Consider the following 19,572-nt stretch of genomic DNA (forward strand, 5'->3'; position numbering starts at 1 on the left):
ATGGCATATTGTTAAGTGTTATATGTTAGATGAAAGAAGAATGAGTGAATTTTGTTATCAAGGTCAACGACATCAAGGTTTGGCAAAGCATAAAATGAAAGTACGTGAAGGTACATATGGAAGTTAATGATTCCAAATATTTTTTTCTGTAACTTAACCTTTTTAGTTTTATACAATTAATTTATTTTCTTGCTCTGAAGAATACATTAGAGCTCTACACTAGGAGAGGAACACACAAAAACAAGCTGAAGTTTAACTGGTACAACAGCCTGCACTATCATATTAAATATATTGTGTTTTTTTTTCTTTTCTTTATGATCTTGTCTCTCCCTGCATATCCCAGTTCATACCGGATTATCCTTGGTCCCCGACCCATTCCTGTGCTGTTTCATTTTTTAAAAATTTATTTGCTCCTCCCCTTCCCTTAAAATAAAAATCAGATTAATATAATTTACCTCTTTTTTTAATTTATTTTGCAATGTGCTCCTGTGTTGGAAAAGAATTTGGCCTACCTTTAATAAGCCTAAATCCATTATATGACTTTCCAACAGTATAAAAGGTTAGCCATAGCTATAAAGGCATAATTTCTATCAGTATGCAACAGTATAGTAAATTATTACTAATTCAACGGGATACAAGATTTTTTAGGTATCAATAAATCCTCATTTACATAGCAAATTTCCCACAATTACTCAGCAACCAAAAATGGAAACATAAAATTCCTATCAGATAGGAAAATTGGCAATATACACATCAGAAGCATTATCAGTTACATATCGGTTTAACGTATGGGCCAATTTTGTCCGCTTTTATGGAGGTACAATATAGCCGTATGTTGCATTTTACCATAGCTTTTTATCAGACACATTTGCACATTCTTGTGATCTAATTAAGCCTTCAGATCCATGTTTTTCATTAGAGAAGAATTGTGAGGCAGAGAGTATCTTAGTAAAAGGGCATATTCCTAAATTAGACTTGGGATTAAAAAAACATTCAAACCCGTGTTCAGCTCATTATTTGGCAGGTAAAAGGTCATTTATAGTTCTGAGTGATAATTTGAAAGACAAACTATATAGGCATACTGTTAACAGGCCAAACCATGAATGTGAAAACCCACAAATCCTTTACACAAATTTAGCTGATGCTACGCTACTAGTATTATTCTAACAGCAAAGAAGTGTTGGTTTAGAAAAGAAAGATAAACTTAGGATGCTTATATTCACTCATTATTTTATGCCTGTTATCACACAGCTTATAGCGTGTCCTGTGGCAGCACTTGCGCTTGTCAGCCTGCAGTTGACAGCAGCAAGGGGTTCACGTGCAGAGGTGAGGGCTTAGGAGCATCCTCCTGCTGCCGAGCTGTTCTCTGCTGGTGCCGTTAACGTGCAGGTGTTTCGGGAAGATCAGTTGTGGCTGGCTAATTATGAGAAAAACTGGAGGCTTGATTTGGACTCTCTTCAAAGACTTTTAGGATTGTCTCCTGAACATTTGTTTAGGCTAAAACAGCAGCTAGTCTCGCACATTTTTTTTCCCTCCTCTCAGCAAGCAGGAGTTTCCTAAATGCGTAACTCGACATTTTCTTCCTTCTTAATTTTCTCTGTACTACTTCACTGCCTTCTTAATTTTCTGCGCACTACTTATTTGCCATCCTTCTGCACAGAAGTACTGCCTCGTACCTGAGACATTGTTTTCCATTGGACAGGTTTTATAAGAAGCCAAATCAAACTGCACCTTACAAGAGATAAACCATTCACATTCTTCGGCTTGACTTTACCGTGTCATATTCATTTTTTTTTATTATTTGTAAATGTTATGTTCCCCCTTGCTCCCTTCTCCATCAGAACAGACGTAGAATCAACAAACACCTACTCGGACGTTCTCTGCCTCTAAATCAGACTCATTCTCAAAATGAAACTGAATTGCTTTGGGAAATGCATCTTCTGTTGAAACACGGCAAAAAAACTTGTGAGAATGCAGCTATATAGACATTTCTTAATACGCATGAAAAAAAGTGTTTGTGCTATATAGCTAGTTTTGTGAGTTTTCATAGGAATCATTATTCCAATGTACCTCACTTGTCAAGAGAGCTTTGGATTACATGGACTAGTGACTACAATTCTTGTGTAGTCAACTTGATGAGACCACTGAAGGCTTCTATGGCGGTCCTGACATAATACTCAACCCCTCAGGGGTATGGGGTGGCAGGTGCATTCCAGGTACCAGGGAACAGTCCTGGACGTCCCTTTGTCTCTTGAACTTTTCATCACACAGTAGCATTTGTGAGTTTCGGCATTGCAAAGCCTGGGGGGGGGCGGGGGGGGGGGGGGGGGAACTCTCTAGTCTTATTTTATAAATTCACCATATAATATACCATATTTCTTGAAATAAGGTAAGTGACAACTGAAGGGGACTGTATGTTTTGGGGGAAGTTAATGACAGATAAAAACCGTGATCATAACAAAGCTTAGTTATAGTAAAACTAATTTCGGATTTTATTTACTGCATCATGTGGGCTGCTTTGGGGGAAAGTGAGATATGCTAACAGCTAAATCTAGGATCACAAAAGTAGTTAGGCTCCTGCCTTGTAACCCACTTCAGTCCACCACTTAAACACAATGAATCTCAACTATCTGACTTTAATTTCTTAACAATTTATATTCTGATGGTGAGTCTACATAAAACAGTGCAGTTCCATGCAGAGAAATTCAAATCAGCCTTTCATCTACCACCTGCAACACATTTGCATCGGCACAATATTCTGCTTGGTTTTAAAAGCCCTGCTTCTCATTCTGCTGTGTGTATTTTACCCTGTTTCTGCACTCGACATCTCGGTTGTTTCCTATGGATACAGCCACCTAGGTACTCATGCAGCCCCACAGATCAGAGCCCTTACACTGCAGTCCTAAAGAGGACTCTCAGAACAGAAATTCCCTCTCCTTTGATCATCTTGGCCAATCTCTTCAGCTTCTTTGAGCATATTTACAGGGTCTGATTGAGATGTAGTAACATCTTGCTCTGAAAGGATACAGATTTGATGTCACATCTGCCAGAGGTCATCTGAGTTTTCTAACCTGAGTTTCGATTTCTCTTTTTCTCCCCCTCACACACACACCACAAGTAAGACTTGGCTCCAGTTTCTGACAAATTACCTGCTTAAATGAAGCCTGACCCCTTCTTCTAGCATGTGCTGCTCTAGGCAGCCTGCTTTTGAGAAACTCTTCCCTAGCAGCTCAGTTCTCCCTTTGCATTGTATGGGGATACTGCATGCCTAAGAAGGAGGGGAAAGAGGGGCTAGGTGAGCATTCCAGTAGGTGGTATTGTGGTCCTTATCTCCCAGATAAAGCTGAGAACATGAGTTGCTGCAAAGCAAGAGAAACCTTTTTGCTTCTCTACATTTAAAAAATCCCCACATTTATCTGGTGAAAACTCTTCATTTTAATAAGAAACAAAGCTCCTGTTACAAAGTAATAAGAGTGATGATTCTTTTGCATCACAAGGAGATTGTGTCTTCAGAAATAAGTTTGCTGCATAAAATCATTGGGATGAGTCATGGCTAGTACTCAGGTGTCACAGATGACATGAGTGGGGGTGGGGGTGGGGGGGAACAACAACAGACCCCACAACATAGTTTTCTCTACCTTCCTCATGTGTTTGCCTCCCAGATTTCTGATGGCTGAAAAACTTTGTGATGAGAGAGGGAGAAAATTGTTTTTCTGTGCTCAAATAGATCAATCACCGCTGAAGTCTGGAGAACACCCAGGCTCTACTCCCACATCAGAATTTGATTTGCTCTGCAAATTAATTTAGTACTTAGCAATCTGACAGCAATACAAGCCAGGATATGCCAAGTCAGAGCCTAATCCCAGAATGGCTGAGCAATCCCAAACTCCACTTTCAGAAGCAGTCAGTACTCAAAGTACACTGCACATTGCAGGTATCTTTAGAGGTCTGTGAGTAAGCTCTCCACTACAAAAACCCTCACAGAGCTCTGGGCTCCTACACTTAGGCAGAGTTTGATATCAAAGATGGATCTATATTAAATTACATACATTGCTGTGCATAAAATAAAATAGACTTGTTTTTTAATTGGCCTATGCAAACCAATTAGAAATACTGTGGTTTTCCCCTACTACATGCTTCCTCCTTTACTCTGCTAGATACACATACCTGAATGAAGGAGCAATACAATTCTCACCACATTAATATGGTGGAGATGATAGTGTTCTTTTTAAGGTAGTATCCACCCTTTCTACTACTCTGTTGAAATTAATTCCTACCAAGACAAGTAGCTTCAGTGATGCTTCCACTGAAGGGAACAGTGAACGCCCACCTCTCTGCATCTCCACCTATTTTCTCCAGAAATGCCTGCATTCTTTATTTTATAAGTCTGCATAATTGAGCAAAATACCCCTTTACAGACTTGGCAATGATTCAGCACTGGTCATGCTGCCTTTCACTGCAGCTTAACACAATACTATCAGGTTTGAAGCATGATCAAGAAGGGTGAAGCAGACTAAGGAAGGAAGGAGGATGTAATTCTCCTACAATAAAGAGAATTTAAGGAAAATAAAATGAGTCAAAAAATAACTCTCAATCTTAAGGGGCTTTCAGTTTAGTTTTCATAGGTGTAACGGCAGTTTTAATGATCATACTGAGCAATGTTATGAAAAAATGCTATGCGTAGGGTAAAAAATGACTTCTAGATGGCTCAACTTCTAGAGGTAAGGTGGGAATTAATAAGAGCAAGTGGTTTAAGTGTAATCGTAATGAGAAGATGCCACATAGTAAGCAGAAAAGCTAAACGAAAGGCAAAAGTCTGGAAAAATGAAAGGAAGAAAAGAAGGAGGCGTAAAAATACTAAAATTAAAAAAAAAAAACACAAACAAATAAGTACATTTAGTAAAAAAAGGGATAAAAAGAATGGTGAGCAACCTTTGTTTCTTCCTTAAGCCACATTCTTCACCCAGAAAGACAAATCCATGTCCGATTTTGACGCATTATGCAGTAGCAATGTACAAATCTAGGCTTTTTTGCAAGGAGAGATATATATATATTTTACATGTAACAAGAGACCTTGTCATTAATAAGATGCTAATAGAGTGAAAATGTTACACATTTCCTTAGTTTTCAGTTCTCCTGTGGAGAATGGATAGCTCAGTCAGCATTTAGAAAAAACAACATTCCAGCAAAAGGACAGTACAATACTGTATTGCCAAACTGTCCTGTGAAATGGGCATGGACTGTAACCCACTGAGAACACAGTTGACAGTTTTCTTGATAAAAGTTCAGGGTATATTATAAGCACAGCAGTAGAATCAATAATTATTGCCACTTGTATTAATCACAGTTACATCAAGTGATTTATGGATGACTGAAGCACTCGGACATTTTTCAAAAAAGAGTTTGGAAGAAAAGACCATAATTTATAGTGAAAGGTACTATTTAAATTCAGTCAGAGAAACACTTGTTGACAGTGTGTAACCCACCTCGTTCCTCCTTTCCCATTGCAAAACAATTCTTTGAATTCACAGTTCAGTGTTCAGAATCTTTCCTTACGACTCTGATGCTGGGCTATTGAACTGGGTGGCCCCTTTCCCCTCCCCAGTCTCTCATTACCAGAAAGTTGCTGAGCCATGTGATTCACGGTCACAAGCAGGATAAGCCTCTGCCTCTGTTGTCCTTTCCCTCTTCTACATGTCCTGTACATGCGTTCATACTGGCTCCCTCAGTAGTTTTAGGGAAGATAACGCTCCAAAGCTCAACGTTTCAAAAAAGATCTTTCAATTTCAGCTTTACCAGTGCCATATCACACAATGGCCTGTGTGAGGATCCATCAGGATCTTAAGGTCTTAGATGAGTCTCTTTTGAAATGAAGGAGAGATCATTTCCCCGCTCAGACCACTTTGTGTTGTACAATGAGCAGTCAGCCTTGCCCGATGTGCTCTGTAATGAGGGCTGCTGTAGCATTTTATACGGTCATTCAGCAACACCAGAGAAAATGACGGAAAAGAACATGGGGAAATGGAGTGCAAGGAGGATAAGTAGCCTGGCACTGTGGCCACCTAGACAAGAGTTATAATTTATCCATGGTGATGTCCCTGGCACAAGGTGAACTTTTCACTCGTGTAAGAGCCCTCAGCATGAGCTCTTTTCCAGTACATCTTCAGTTCTCTCTACCGTTTTGTTTCCTTGGCAGTATATTTATTCTTTCTTATGCTCATAAACGTGTTTCTTGAATTCTCAGGGGCATGTATTAATACTTCAAAACTGTTTTGGAGATAATCCTGATTCAAAAAATTGATTAAGCTTTTCTAATGTTGGAAAAGGCTTAGTTTGGGGTTTTTATATAGTTCGGTGGTTTCTTCTTTCCCCTATTTATTTTCCATTTTGCTGAAATTGTAGTGAATTACTACAAATAAAATTACCTTCATTATATTTCTAACTTTTAATCAGGTTTCAGACAATTTCAGCTGCACTAGCAATTATATGAATTAATCTGTTTGGTTTCTAGATATGGCAAACAGAACATGGAAAGCATATAGAAGCTTGGCAGAGAGTGGCAGAAAATTAAAGTTGACTTTTTGAAGTATTATCGCTCTGTATTATATAAAATGAGGAAAAGTGTGCCCATTATTCCAGGTCAAAGAGAGACCTGCTTACAGATCATAGCACAGTTCTGCCATGAAACACAAGGCTAGGTCTGAGTACCTCAGAGCCCCCACAAAGCTACTCCGAAAACAGAGCTGTGGAAAGGTCACTGAAGACAGAATTATGGGTTCTGTCCTTACACATGCTTTGAATGCAATCCTTTTACATACACTGTAGGAAGAGGAGCAGCTGTTGCTGGGCTTCGAGAGTATCCACAGAAATAAAGCAGAATGGCTTCCAAATGGGCAATTATTCCCATATGAGAAATCTCCATTAAAAATGAAAAAACACACCCTAAAAACCTGTGCATGCATATTTGGAGCTTATTTGGAAAAATGACATTTAATCTGACTGAATGTAATAGCGAAGACCCTGCTACATCTGAAATGAAGCTTTATATAAAGTGTAATTAACAGATGTCTGAAGCGTAATGTCCCAGCCCCACAAAGAGTAATTTCCAGGAGTAAAGACAGCGCAATGGAATTCCACTGCGTTCACAGAATAGCTCTATAAGCAGTTACACACCTCTTAGATAGATTGATTGTCAAACATACATAAGATAATGGAAATAATATATATTTAGTAACATTTTTAAAAGCAACAAAGATTGGAAGTCTGTAATTTATTGTTAGGAAAAAATCTGTAAATATTTGCAATTACAGATTGAATGTATGTGTACATGTGTCCTTTATATACAGAATGTAAAGTACAGAATGTTTTGAAGTAGTTGCCTTAATGTTATTTCCCTATTCCTTCAGCTTTTTTACCAGGTTGAAGGAGATATGTGTTTGAAGATAATTGAAAATGGGAAACAAAAAGACATTGTCATCCGAGAAGGGGAGGTAAAACAGGGTTGTTTTTCTGTTATTGTTGTACATAAGTATGTTAAATGAATATTTTATGAAGTATTTAAAAATCAATTTATCCCTGCTATGCAAGAGGTGACATCGGGATTAAAAAAAACAAAATCTTGAATACAGTATAGCAAATTCCAAGTAATTAACAGCAAACTACAATACACTGTTCAACATTTCATGATTCCAATAACAGGTAAAAATGTCTCTGGGCATTTGGGATACCCATTCAGATAGTCAGGAATACACTGAGAGGAGTTCCTACTCCCCTGCGTGGCATGGAATCTGCCACGTGAGTTCAAGTGGATCAGTCTTTTACTTACACATTGTCAGGTACATACTGCCCACCCACCCAAACACGCCATTAAGCAAACTTCCTAGAACTTAGAAAGTTAAGAGATTCAGCTATTTTCAGCCTTCTTTAGTCCTCACAGCTAGCCTTCGCAACCATCACAATACAAGAACAGTTTTAAAAGAGCAATTTATGGATAAAATGTATCCAGCTGCACTCACTTGTTTTTCCTTATAGTAGTGGACTTGCTAAAGCATAGATTGCAGTGCTCTTAATGAGAGCGTGACTAGATATTTTACTTGATGTTACTACAAGTTATTAGATGTGCTACAACTGACACTCATTATTATTGTCACAGACTTTGAAAGGATTATTAGATCTAGTGGGGCCAGCCTTTAAAATGGAAGACATATATTAGACCCCATAGCTTGATGTCATTAAAAATATGACGACATTTTCAAGGAAGAAAGAGATCTACGTTTTCAAACCTATAGATGGTGAGATTCTGGTAATACAACTCACTGGAGAATTACATCCAGCTAAGATCTTGGCATGTACCAGAAGCATTAATGAAAAGGAGTACACAATATCCTTAGTGGGAAGACTGACACTAGTCCTGGTGTGAGGCACTATCGTTAGCTCTGCTTTGTCGACAGAGAAATTGTCGTGCCTTGCCCAGACTTGGCTAAGAAATCTGTACCGCTGAAGAACAGTACAGGCTTACCACCTTCCTATATAGTCAGATAGCTGCTAGAAAAAGGTTTATTCTCAGCAATAGTCTTCTCCCAACCAAATGTTGCCTATTCGCTTTGTCACTTGCACGAGTAAGTAGCCCCTCATATTAATATTCTCTGGAGAGAATAACACTCCTCATCATGCAATCACATGTGCTCACTGTGTTGGAGGGATACATGTAGTTGATTAGTTTAGATGTTTTCTTGAGCTGACTTGCTTTTTATTTCCATTTCTGCTACTCAGAAATTGCGGTACATTTATAAATTCCAGATGAGTAACTGGTTAGATTTTCATTTCAGTTGTGTCTAGCAATAGGATCAGCCCAGGAGGGGAGCACCTGACTGCCATAAAGGCAGTGCTGATTGCAGAGTCAATGATCATAATTCACTGAGAAAGCAAGAAACAGTATCTGCTGGGCTGTTGGTACCGAAGTGGGTGCAGCTGCAAAGGAGCAACACAGGATCAACAAAGAGTAGGGGAAAAGTGGGGCAAGGAGCAGAGGATTTTGCAGGTTGGGAGGCAGGGAAAGGACAACACAAAGAACAAAGACTTCCTGACACTGATGCTTTCCCATCTCTTTGAACAGATGTTCCTGCTACCTGCTAGGATACCTCATTCTCCTCAGAGATACGCAAACACTGTGGGTCTTGTGATCGAGAGGGAAAGATTAAAGACAGAAATTGATGGGCTCAGGTGAAATATAAACTGTTGGCTAATCTGTTAGGATTTGTAATATAAACTAATTTCCCATGTCAATACAATGTTGTATTTTACTTTCCTGATAATTTATCAGATTCACCATGGCAATTTCGTACTAATTTTATCCAAACATCTATTTATCTATACACACATAAACAAAGGTTTCATTTAGCATTTGATTTAGTTAAACAAGGAACATGTTGAAATGTCTTAAATGCATGTTGTGGTTATAGCTATCTACTTACGTATTGCCTGCTACTATCACCTTAAGTTTTAAAATCTCAGAGCTCTGTAACAACACAAATCAAAAAAGATTTTTTTATCAATTTTGGCAAACAGAACATTAATTCCTTTGTAAGCACTGAAATCAAAAAGTTTAAGAGCTTTTTTGGCGAGTGTGTGGGAAGTTGGAAACAAAAGTCAGTTTTCTTAACACTAACCCCTCTACATTGTACACACCTCTGCCTAGCTTTTATTGTCTTATGAGAACATCTTCAAAGAAATGAGAGGTTTACTTTATTCTAGTGGGAGCAGTACTAAGCCTTGTCCTGTGGTCATACAGAATTCATAAGTTTAAGAAGGCAAGTCACAGCAGTAACATTAGCCAAGTTAGAAAAGCTGTTTTGATATTAATCAGATACGACTGACCAAAGAGAGTTTACAGCTATTCCTGTAATTTATAAAGATTTAAAACTGTGGTAATATCTGTAATGTACTGTTTCTGTCCTTTTGCCTACAGTTTTGATTGTTGCATGGGCAGTGTCACGCAGGAAGATTGCGAATACGCGGAGCTAGAAAGATGCTTTTTCATTCAAACGAAAAAGGCTAAAGAAAGAAATAAAAAACTAAGAAAGGGACCATTCAAAAAACCACCTGATTGGATTCCAAGCTAAAGACAAATCCAGTTCATTTAAAACATCGTTCATCTATGCACTTGTCCCTTTTTTTCCTTTCATTGCAGGTCTGTGGATTGTGAGCACTTCTATTATTAAAAAGATATTTTGAGCTAGAAACAATTGGGCAGTGATTCAGATAACAATGTTTATTTGTAATAAAGGAACATAAGTAGCTTTAGGTAACTTTAAGTAAAATAACCTGCCTTGTACATAAAGTTTGTGAATGGTATGAGTTAGAGACATGCTGAATGCCTTTTTAGGGATCCCAGGTAGATCTAGAGATTTGCACTCCAATATAGTCATGCTCTTGTGGAGAAATTAAACTAAAAGCTACCATATGGTTTGCAGGTGGAAAAAAATAATTGGATTAACAAAGCACACTCTTAATTGAAAATGTATAATCAGATGCCTGAAAATAAATCACTTAGAGGCTTTTAGTGCCCTTGTTTTCACACTGACATGATGAACAAAGACACCTGAAGTTTTGGAAGTGAAAAATCATGTCATACTTTTGAACTTACATTGTCTCTCTGTGTGCTCCTGGGAGAGTGGGGATTTGCAACCAGAACCTCTAATCTTCTCAAACTTTTTTCACTCCCAGCCACCTGCAGCAAAGACTGTACAAGAGGAAGTAATAATAAACTTTGAAGTATGCTGACTCAAGGTCTAATATTACGTTACTGTTCCATTTTTTATCATGCCTACAAACCTCAGTCATAAATCAGAGCCCCCAGCATGCCAATTATTGTACAAGTGAAGAATAAGTAGCCTGCCCCAGTGTTTCAGCCTAAGTCATGATTACATGCTTTGTACTATCAGAAAAATGCAGTAGCTAATCTTAATTCTATGGCAAACAAGTATAGAAACAACTAAGTTTGATGTTAGTTGCGTGGTTGGATTCTTTAACACCTAGTAAGGTGCAAAGTCCTCCCAGGTGCAAAGCCTTTTCCCAACCGAGACATTTGTAACATCTCTCTTCTCTGTAGATTCTCTGTGTTCAAAATTTATGCTCGTAGCACAGCTTTTTCCATACTGGAGTCATTAATAACATTACTCTCTTCCGAGTACCCTGTTTTTGCAAAACTTGAGGAGCCAGCGAGCTCTTAGAAAGTTTCTGGACTATATGTATATAGAGACATAAGACAGACATGAATACACAAATACGCACAGTATGATTATGTAAGCCTTGTTTCCCTCTTCAAACACACATTCCAGTGACTTTAGCCCAAAGGACACATAGGACCTATTTACAATCAGTCGCAATATGAGTGACCGTACTGGAGCATCATTCCCTTGCCAGTCCATGCAGTCCTTTTTAAATCTGTAGGTAAATTCTATATTTGCCATTCCATAGATTACAGCAACCTTGACCTGTTGATCTCAGCACAATTTATTTATTTGTTAAGACATAAAATAATGCAAGTGAAGCACTAAGTTCCTCTTCAGAGGCGTGAGCTAAAAAACACTTCCCAAATTTAGGTAGCTGACAACCATCTATTTTTTGCAAACAAGTCCATAAGCCACCTTGTTTTCTTATCAGTCCATGCATGGGCAATAAGCAAGATGACTCTCTTAAATATGAGCATTTATCTCATAGCTGCATGGAAGCAGTTACTGGAAATGGTATTTGGGGCCAGTTATTTTTGCAGTAACTACATCCAAAGTGAGAGTTATTGGTCCCAAGGGACTGTGGCTCCAATTTCCAGGATTAAATCTGGAAAGTTTGCTAAAGGAATTTGGTGGTTTATCTGTGGTTGATCAGCAGAACTACAAGGCCTTCCACAGAAGTTTGAGCACCACACCCACCAAGTCAGCTAACCAGGGAAACAGAAAGCTTCCTTAAATAACCATTCTTCAGAATAAAGTACACCAGGCTCGGGAATAACATGTTCTTACACAACATCAAGTAGCTATTTTCTTGAAAAGACTGAAACTGCCTGATCAGTCAGTTAATAAAAGGATTGACTAATGTTTTTACTTTGTCAGATACTATGTTGGAGAATCAACTAATGTCCTCTTTGAAAAATGGTTTCACTGTGAAGATCTCGGCACTCAACTTATACCAATAATTCAAGAGTAAGCTTTTTTCAGTGTAAATTTTAAAAGAACAGTTAAAATGATCTAATAGATCTTCATCAGTCTGTGAGTTACATAGTTAATTTTCTATTTATGCTGCATCCTACATAGACTTGTTAAAAGTTAATTGCTGCTCTACAAATTTTTAATCATATCTTGTATACCCCAAACTCATTAAATCACATGTAAAAATATGAAAATCAAGTATTCTTCACATCTATCTGGAACATACTTTTTGAACAAGTAAAAGCACACTGCTGCTAAGTGCAGAAAGAATTGAATGAAAAATTAACACTGAATTGATGCTAGGTTAACTAGGTAAAACATTAAATTGCCCTAGGGCTTCTTTCACTCTTGCTTTAATCTAAGTACTTTTATTCGATATTATTCATGACTAATCAGGACTGGCGAATTTGGTAGAGAGCTGCTTTCTAGGAAATGTGTGAATGTCATCAATTAATTAATCAATTTGTTAAATGGTTGCTAAAGGTTGAACAAGGAAAGTTTTTAGTGATATGAGTTTTGGAGGACTTTCAGACAAACCCTCTGTCGATAAAATAGGTATGGCCCTGTTGAATACATGTGATAGTAGCTGAGGATCTGGCACATCCATTCTCAGCACAAAACTTAATGGCCAGTATTACTGCCTAGTCTTTGTTAATCTACAGAACATGAACGTGACTTTTTACTGGTGTTTATTATTCCAGGTTTTTCAATTCAAGACAATATCAAACTGGAAAACCAAATCCAGGTAAAGCAAATTAATTTCAGAATTAGAACAATTATTGTATCTGATTGAACAGCAATTATTCTCTCCACATAAAATGACTAAGTTTCTGTTTTTCTTTCTAATTATGTAAATTAAAGTTACTTTGGGAAGTAATTCCTTTCATTACCCCAACCACAGATAAAATCCACATACATGATTACCAACAGCATCTTGGTTGTTCATGTGATGCCATCATAATGACCCATCAGGTAACTGTACAGTGTGAAATCTCAGTATCTCTATCCTTGCATGCCATTCAAGTCTTATACTAACAAAATTTCATTTCTGACTGTGCAGAATGAGATTTTTGTGAGTTGAATCTACACACTTTACACCTACTTGTACTCCTTTACCTATAACTATACACTGTGATCTACTCTTAGGAAATAAGGACACCTAGAGAAAGACATACTTTTAGTTCATGCAGGGACTGATCCATTTAACATTTTATTTCCATGATGTCTTGCCCTATTTTTTATTTTGCCTCTCTTTGTGGATGGTGATTGCAACTTCCACACTGGAGCAGATACTCCTTGAGTCTGTTGGACAGAGACATAGGACATAGAGAGAGAGACTGTTAAAGAAAACTAATTTATTAGTATCTTTAGGAATCAGATCTCTCAAACTTTATGGTTGCTTTCTGTATGGCAACCGAAATCGCTATAGCAAGGATACTTGCAACAGCACCTTCAGTGGGAAACTTGTTTTGCTGAAATCTTACAGTCCTGTTGGCCCACAGCTCTACATGAACATCCAGCATGTGCATGATCCATTGCTATCGATTAACGTAAACTGTGTGCAAAATACCACACACCTGTCTTAACTATGTACAAAAGACTACGCTATGTGACCATTTCTGCACCTGAAGGAACAGTTTCTATGGACTATTTGCAAGTGTTTTAGTTAGGTGCAACCTGGTCAGTTCTGCTGCAGGAACTACCTGGAGAGTCTCCGTGACATTGCCAGGTTCTTAATTGACACGTGGAAAAGTACAAATTGGCATAAGCACAGCAGGAGCTGCCTGTGAGATCTCCAGGATAGCCCGAGATTCCCACCTGGAAAGTTCCTGCACCAGTTATCCAAATGCCGTTGTGAAGGCCACCAGTTCAGTCCATCCCATCCCATTGCTCCAGTATGTATGTTGTTTCAAATCAGTCTGTTGTCTCAACCTATGCGGATGACTGACTGGGGGACGTCCTGCACCAGCCAGGAAACGTATGGCTCAGGTGCACTGCATGTGCGCACATGCACAGCCGTAATACCCAGCTATGCTACTCTTACATGACAAACCTGAATGTCATCCTTCAGTCACACCCATAACTTAAATTCCATAGCTCTTGCCACAAGTTAAAGATAAGTTTTAGTTCCCCTCTCTAAGAATTTTTTGGAACCAGTTGTCCTTAAGCTCCATATTCATTCCCAAATGTCTTAAGTAAGATGATTTTTATGAATTACTCTAATAGAGGCAAAAGTTCTAGTGAAACATTTTTTCCACATCTATCCCATTTCTCAGCTTGATAGTCACCATAAAATGTCACTGCCTGCCATCTCAATCAATAATGGGACAAAGTTCTTACTCAAATCCTAAAATCAGGGAAAGATGGTTTTTTGCATGAACATCACTTTTCTTGAAAATAGTTGACTAAATCATTGTCACCAAAATGAAAAGTTCACAGAAGAGTCCTGTGTATGGGATAGCAACCTTACAAGCCTTTGCAATTAGGAAATGGTAAGCCAGTCAGAAACCCTGCCTGAAAGACTTTGCAGCTGAATGAGCTTTTGGCATTGGCTCTTTGACTGACTAGAAAATGTACTTCTCAGAAAAAGGCTCTGTTTCTTACAAACAAAATGTTGTCATCTCCAAGATCTTAGTTTTCTTTATATGCACCATCAAAACATGTTTATTTTAATTTGAGCTTATTTTAATTTGAGCGTGTCACCTGTGTGACATGTTTGGATGTTGGTGGCTTTTTTTTTGTTGTTTTGGGGTTTTTTCGCAGGGGTGGGGGGGATAAGGTAGGGCAAGTACTGTCTCTCTCACTGTGTGTTCATACAGTGTCTAGCAGAGGAAATATGATTTCAGATGAAGCCTCTAGATGCTGCTGTAATAAAAAAAATATCATCTCACACATACTATCCATATACAGTGATTTCTGTTCAATACAGTGATTTCCAATAAGCATCCCTCACCAGTCTGAGCTAAGAGCTTACATGTCAGTAAAAAATTAATTATATCAGTGTGGAAAAAACGAACATTAAAGATTTATATTGTTAATATTTTTGCAGAAGATCAGAGCTAAAGAACAAACCTGACAATCAATCAGAAGCTATGATACATCTTGACACTTCTTTTTTTAAACATCGAAATCTGAGAAATTGTTATTGATAAATACAGTACAGAAGCTCTTTCCTTGTAATTTATTCAAAAGCTGTAAAAAGGCCAAAAGGCATGAGAGACTTCCATTAAAGCTGAAAAAAGCTTTTTTCAAGGGAAAAAAAAAATAAAGCAAGCAAATGTAGTTATTTTGCTCGGAGCTCAATACATCTTTTTTTCCCCTGAATGGATTCTCCTCTTGGGTTAGTTGCTAAGTCAAGACTACAAATGTTTGAAATGCTCTTGGCTTAACTCTTGCTATAAGCAAAAAGCAGTCAACAAAGTTACATGGCAGGCTTTCAGCCTGGCGAACAGCTCCATTTTTCCAATTTTCAGTTCTCATGGACAATAAGAAGCTCAAAGTCTCAGTGATGTCTTACACATGAGGAAAATACCCCAGATTTTTTACTTACAGAAGTTTTAGCTAGCAGCTCCTGTAACAGTGAGACTTGTGTTTTAAAAAAAAGAAAAATAAAAAAAAATCAAACGAAGTTTGACTGAGATACGAGTAAGCTGGTAATATGTTCCTTCTGGAGGCATACCCAAACGGATAGAGAAATAATGCTTTGCATTTATTCCCTCAGCAGCTCTTTTTTTTTTTTTTTTCTTAAAAAGTAGAATTCAACAGCCAGCGTGACACTTGTAACATATAACAAACTACCACCAGTTTCTCATGATGTTTCACTCAAGGCATATTTTAACAAGATTTGAGCTGGCCTATGCAGAGGGCTGGGTTTCAGCCTCTTCTTTCAGTTTCTCTTCAGAAAATCCAGAATGCCCTCAGTTTAAAAGTGCCAGCTGAAGCGCTCTCAGGTTCATCTCTACATAAACCTGAACTAGTGCCTCCCCTTATTAGAGAGAAAAGGAATAAAATTGAAGAAAAACATCTTGAAATAAACCCTTGATTGCAGCTCACTTGTAGAGGAAAGCTATAAATTGAATCGACCAAGCTCCAATTGTTTTAAAAAAAACCCACCACACCAAAAAAATACCCAAGTCCAGGCTTTTTCTTGATTTATTTATCGTTTCTGGCTCAGCCAGCAGTAGGGCAAGTCCCTCTGAAAGCAGGGTACTCAGAATATATGAAAAGACAGTAGTAGCTATTAGAAAGATACATTTTTAGAAGAGGGACTCTTCCAAGTACCGTCAGGTGAAATACAATCAGAAACATATATTGCATGCAATCCTTGCTTGAGACATCTTCCCTAGAACTGTTTTGTACTGAATTACTAGCTTCTTTTGTTACCACATGTAGAAATAAAACCTGAGAAAACTCTCCCCTCCTTTTATCAACAAGAGTGAATATATTTAGGATATAGCCTAAACATGGGACACTCAGGATAGGTTGGTTTGGTTTACTTTATCCAATTTTTGACACGAGGAATCACAGTTATCAAAACAACACTTGCTACTTTCAGTTGAATCAGTTGGAAGCAGGATTCTCTCAAGGTTTCTATTTCATCCCAATTTTATAGTCAAGAGGACAAGAGACAGTTCAGACAGACAAACCTCAGTTCTAATAAGCAGTGATGGCTGAATATTGTTCACAAAAGTATCCAGAAGTTCAAAATTTTATCCTACCATGGTCACTGAAATAATCCAGGCTTCTTTTATGTGAAATTTGATGGGAAAAAGTGCAAGAAAAGACTTTTCCTAAGTTAGGCTTGTTTAAAAATTATATTTAAGAACATTAGTGGTGTAGGTAGAATGTCAGGTTTTTGTTTATCCAAATTAATTAATCTACTTCTAATTATCAATGAAATTTTATTTCCCATAAAAACTTTATTGTCAGTGGACATACAGATCTATAATACAAAAACCAGTCCTGTAGTGACTTCACTAGCAAAAGTTTCATCGATTCTGGGTGTATCTAGGGTAATTTACAGCCTGGACTTAAAATCTGGTTAGTTTTGTTAGAATACAGCACAGTTCTATGCTTGTGATTCAGAGCAGACAAAACCTAAGTATGAAAGATTGGGTGCTTTCTTCAGTCAGCTGGAGTAGGAATAGCATACAGCCTAGGGCATGGTCTATAAACAAATGTTTTGTGGTTTCAGTAGTGCTATTAAACAAGTTATAAGTGTGAGCTCTGTTCTATAAAAATCAGCTTCTGTACTGTCATCCTCTGTAGCTAATCCAGTGCAACCTCTGTAGACAGTATTTGCTGTTCAGTCTTGTTTCACTGGTGTATAAAAACAAGCAGATCAAAAGAGAAGAGGGTTAATAACTGAAAATAAGAAAAAGCTAAAGAATAGAGATAAATGGCTAGTGGGCAATTCAATTAAACCTACCTCAGAAAAATAAAAAAAAACAAGAGGAAGAAAGTCTGTCTTCATTTACACTAGAGCAAATATAGGGCCATTCTTCTGAACATAAAATAACTGTATAAATATTTGTGCCTTTCTGTTGTAGGTACATTGAAATAATTCTAAAGATACTATCACTGTGGGTTTTTTTTAAAATAAGAATGATGGTTTTGGAAATATTTGCTATGAAGCTATTTAGAAAACTGAATATTTGATTCTCTTTTCTCTCATCTTTTAAGGACTTCCAACATACCTAGGTAGATTGCTCCTTCTCTTCTGTAATATGTTACTTCTTTCTGCTCTGAGTACTTGTATTAAAAGAAACAGCATATGAGCATTTAGATATTAAGGAGTGTTCCTCTAGGGAATTTATTTTGCAAACAGCCACCAGGAGGTCTCCAGGACAGGACAGTATTCAAACCGATACAGGCAGTCAATCATTTTAAACTGTCTGGACCCACCATAATTGTACAATTCTCTGACACACTGTCTCTATAACTTTTATCAACAACTTGAATCTACTCCTTTTTCATATCATCCTCATTGTCTCCATTCTGGCAAAGATGCCCACATAAATACACTGTTCATCCTTATCCCGTCATACCTAAATCCTTTAAGTAACTTCCGAATCATATTCATCCCTCTCCTGAAGCCCACCTGAACTGCAAAGGGTACATAGGTGGAAGGAGGGAATAGAATCACCTAATATATACCTCCAATCCTGTATAACCATGCAACCTCTCACTGGCTTCATACATTTCCCCTCCCTTCATATTTAAGAACTTTCCACACCACACCGGTCTCCAAGGAGTACATAGCCAGTGCTGGAGATGAAGAGCTCAGACAAACCAACCTAAGTCAGCAACATTTAATACACAAACAAAGTAGAATTACAATGTCTGGAGTATGGCTGCTATAGTTTGCCATATAAAAACTTCTACTAAACTTTTTAATCCCAAACTACAACATATCATCTGAAACCCAGGACTGCAGGCTACACGTTCTCTGGAGCCAGGAACGCTCCCAGAAGTTCATTAGGCTCCCAGAGCCCAGAACTGCTAATGACAACAGGCACCACACAAAAAAAAAACCAAAAAAAGTCTCCAGGAAGAAGTTTGCTTCTACCACAATATTCTCAGCTGAGCTTCCTCAAAGAGAGAGAGAACATAAACTGTAATCTCCAGGAGCTCTCCTAATGCTTCACCATGGGAACCAAGCCGCTACTGACCTTTAGTACATAATGTATATAATAAAACTACCAGGGAAATTGGAAGAAATGCCCTATAAAGTTGTTTTCCTTTCTGTTCAGACTTTAGTGCAAAAAAAATCTAATATTTTTAAGAGCTCTAAAGCTCAGCGCAGTTTCACAGCAGGTATGTCTTCTCTAATAAGGTAGCTTCTTTCTTCCTTACGCTCTTAAATGCTCTCAAACAGCAACAACTGAAAACTCACTAATGGAGTCAGTCAGACATTTTCACTGGTGTTTCTAAGGTTATTTAGTAGTAATAGCTCACACATGCTGTACAAATCCTTGTCTCACAAATGTAGTGAGGTCTCAACACTTGTTATAATAAAATATACTATTCTTCTTCTACGGAAGCAGAAGTTACGCACAAAGACGATTAATGAAATGCCCACAGTCATGTAAAAAGGTGATTCAGAAACAAAAATTAAGATTCCTGATTTTAGGATTGGAACAGTGGTCAGTATTTCTCAATACAGTTTATCATTCTTAATTACAATGACCTAGCTATATCATGAAGAGCCTTTAAACAGAATTATGGCCTAAGTCTTGCAATTTTGTTGTTCTAATTTATTTCCTTCTTTCTAGCTGGTGATATCTCCTTTTGAAGAGGCTATATTTCTTTATTACAAAAATATTTTTCAAAGCCTTCAAACTTCTTTGTTTCAATTAGGAAAAAA

At 37.7% G+C, this 19,572-nt stretch overlaps 1 protein-coding gene across 1 annotated transcript in view; it reads left to right on the top strand.

Moving 5' to 3' along the window:
• The window catches only part of HAAO (3-hydroxyanthranilate 3,4-dioxygenase), a 37,168-nt gene that overhangs the window by 5,963 nt on the left and 11,633 nt on the right, over positions 1–19,572 (top strand). The window contains exons 3-6 of the mRNA XM_075146935.1: positions 7,407–7,490; positions 9,116–9,222; positions 12,111–12,200; positions 12,908–12,951. Of these exons, the coding sequence (XP_075003036.1) occupies positions 7,407–7,490; positions 9,116–9,222; positions 12,111–12,200; positions 12,908–12,951 (325 nt within the window). The remainder of the gene's footprint in view (positions 1–7,406; positions 7,491–9,115; positions 9,223–12,110; positions 12,201–12,907; positions 12,952–19,572) is intronic.

This window comes from Calonectris borealis, chromosome 3 (genome assembly GCF_964195595.1).
Source record: "Calonectris borealis chromosome 3, bCalBor7.hap1.2, whole genome shotgun sequence".
Taxonomy (NCBI): domain Eukaryota; kingdom Metazoa; phylum Chordata; class Aves; order Procellariiformes; family Procellariidae; genus Calonectris; species Calonectris borealis.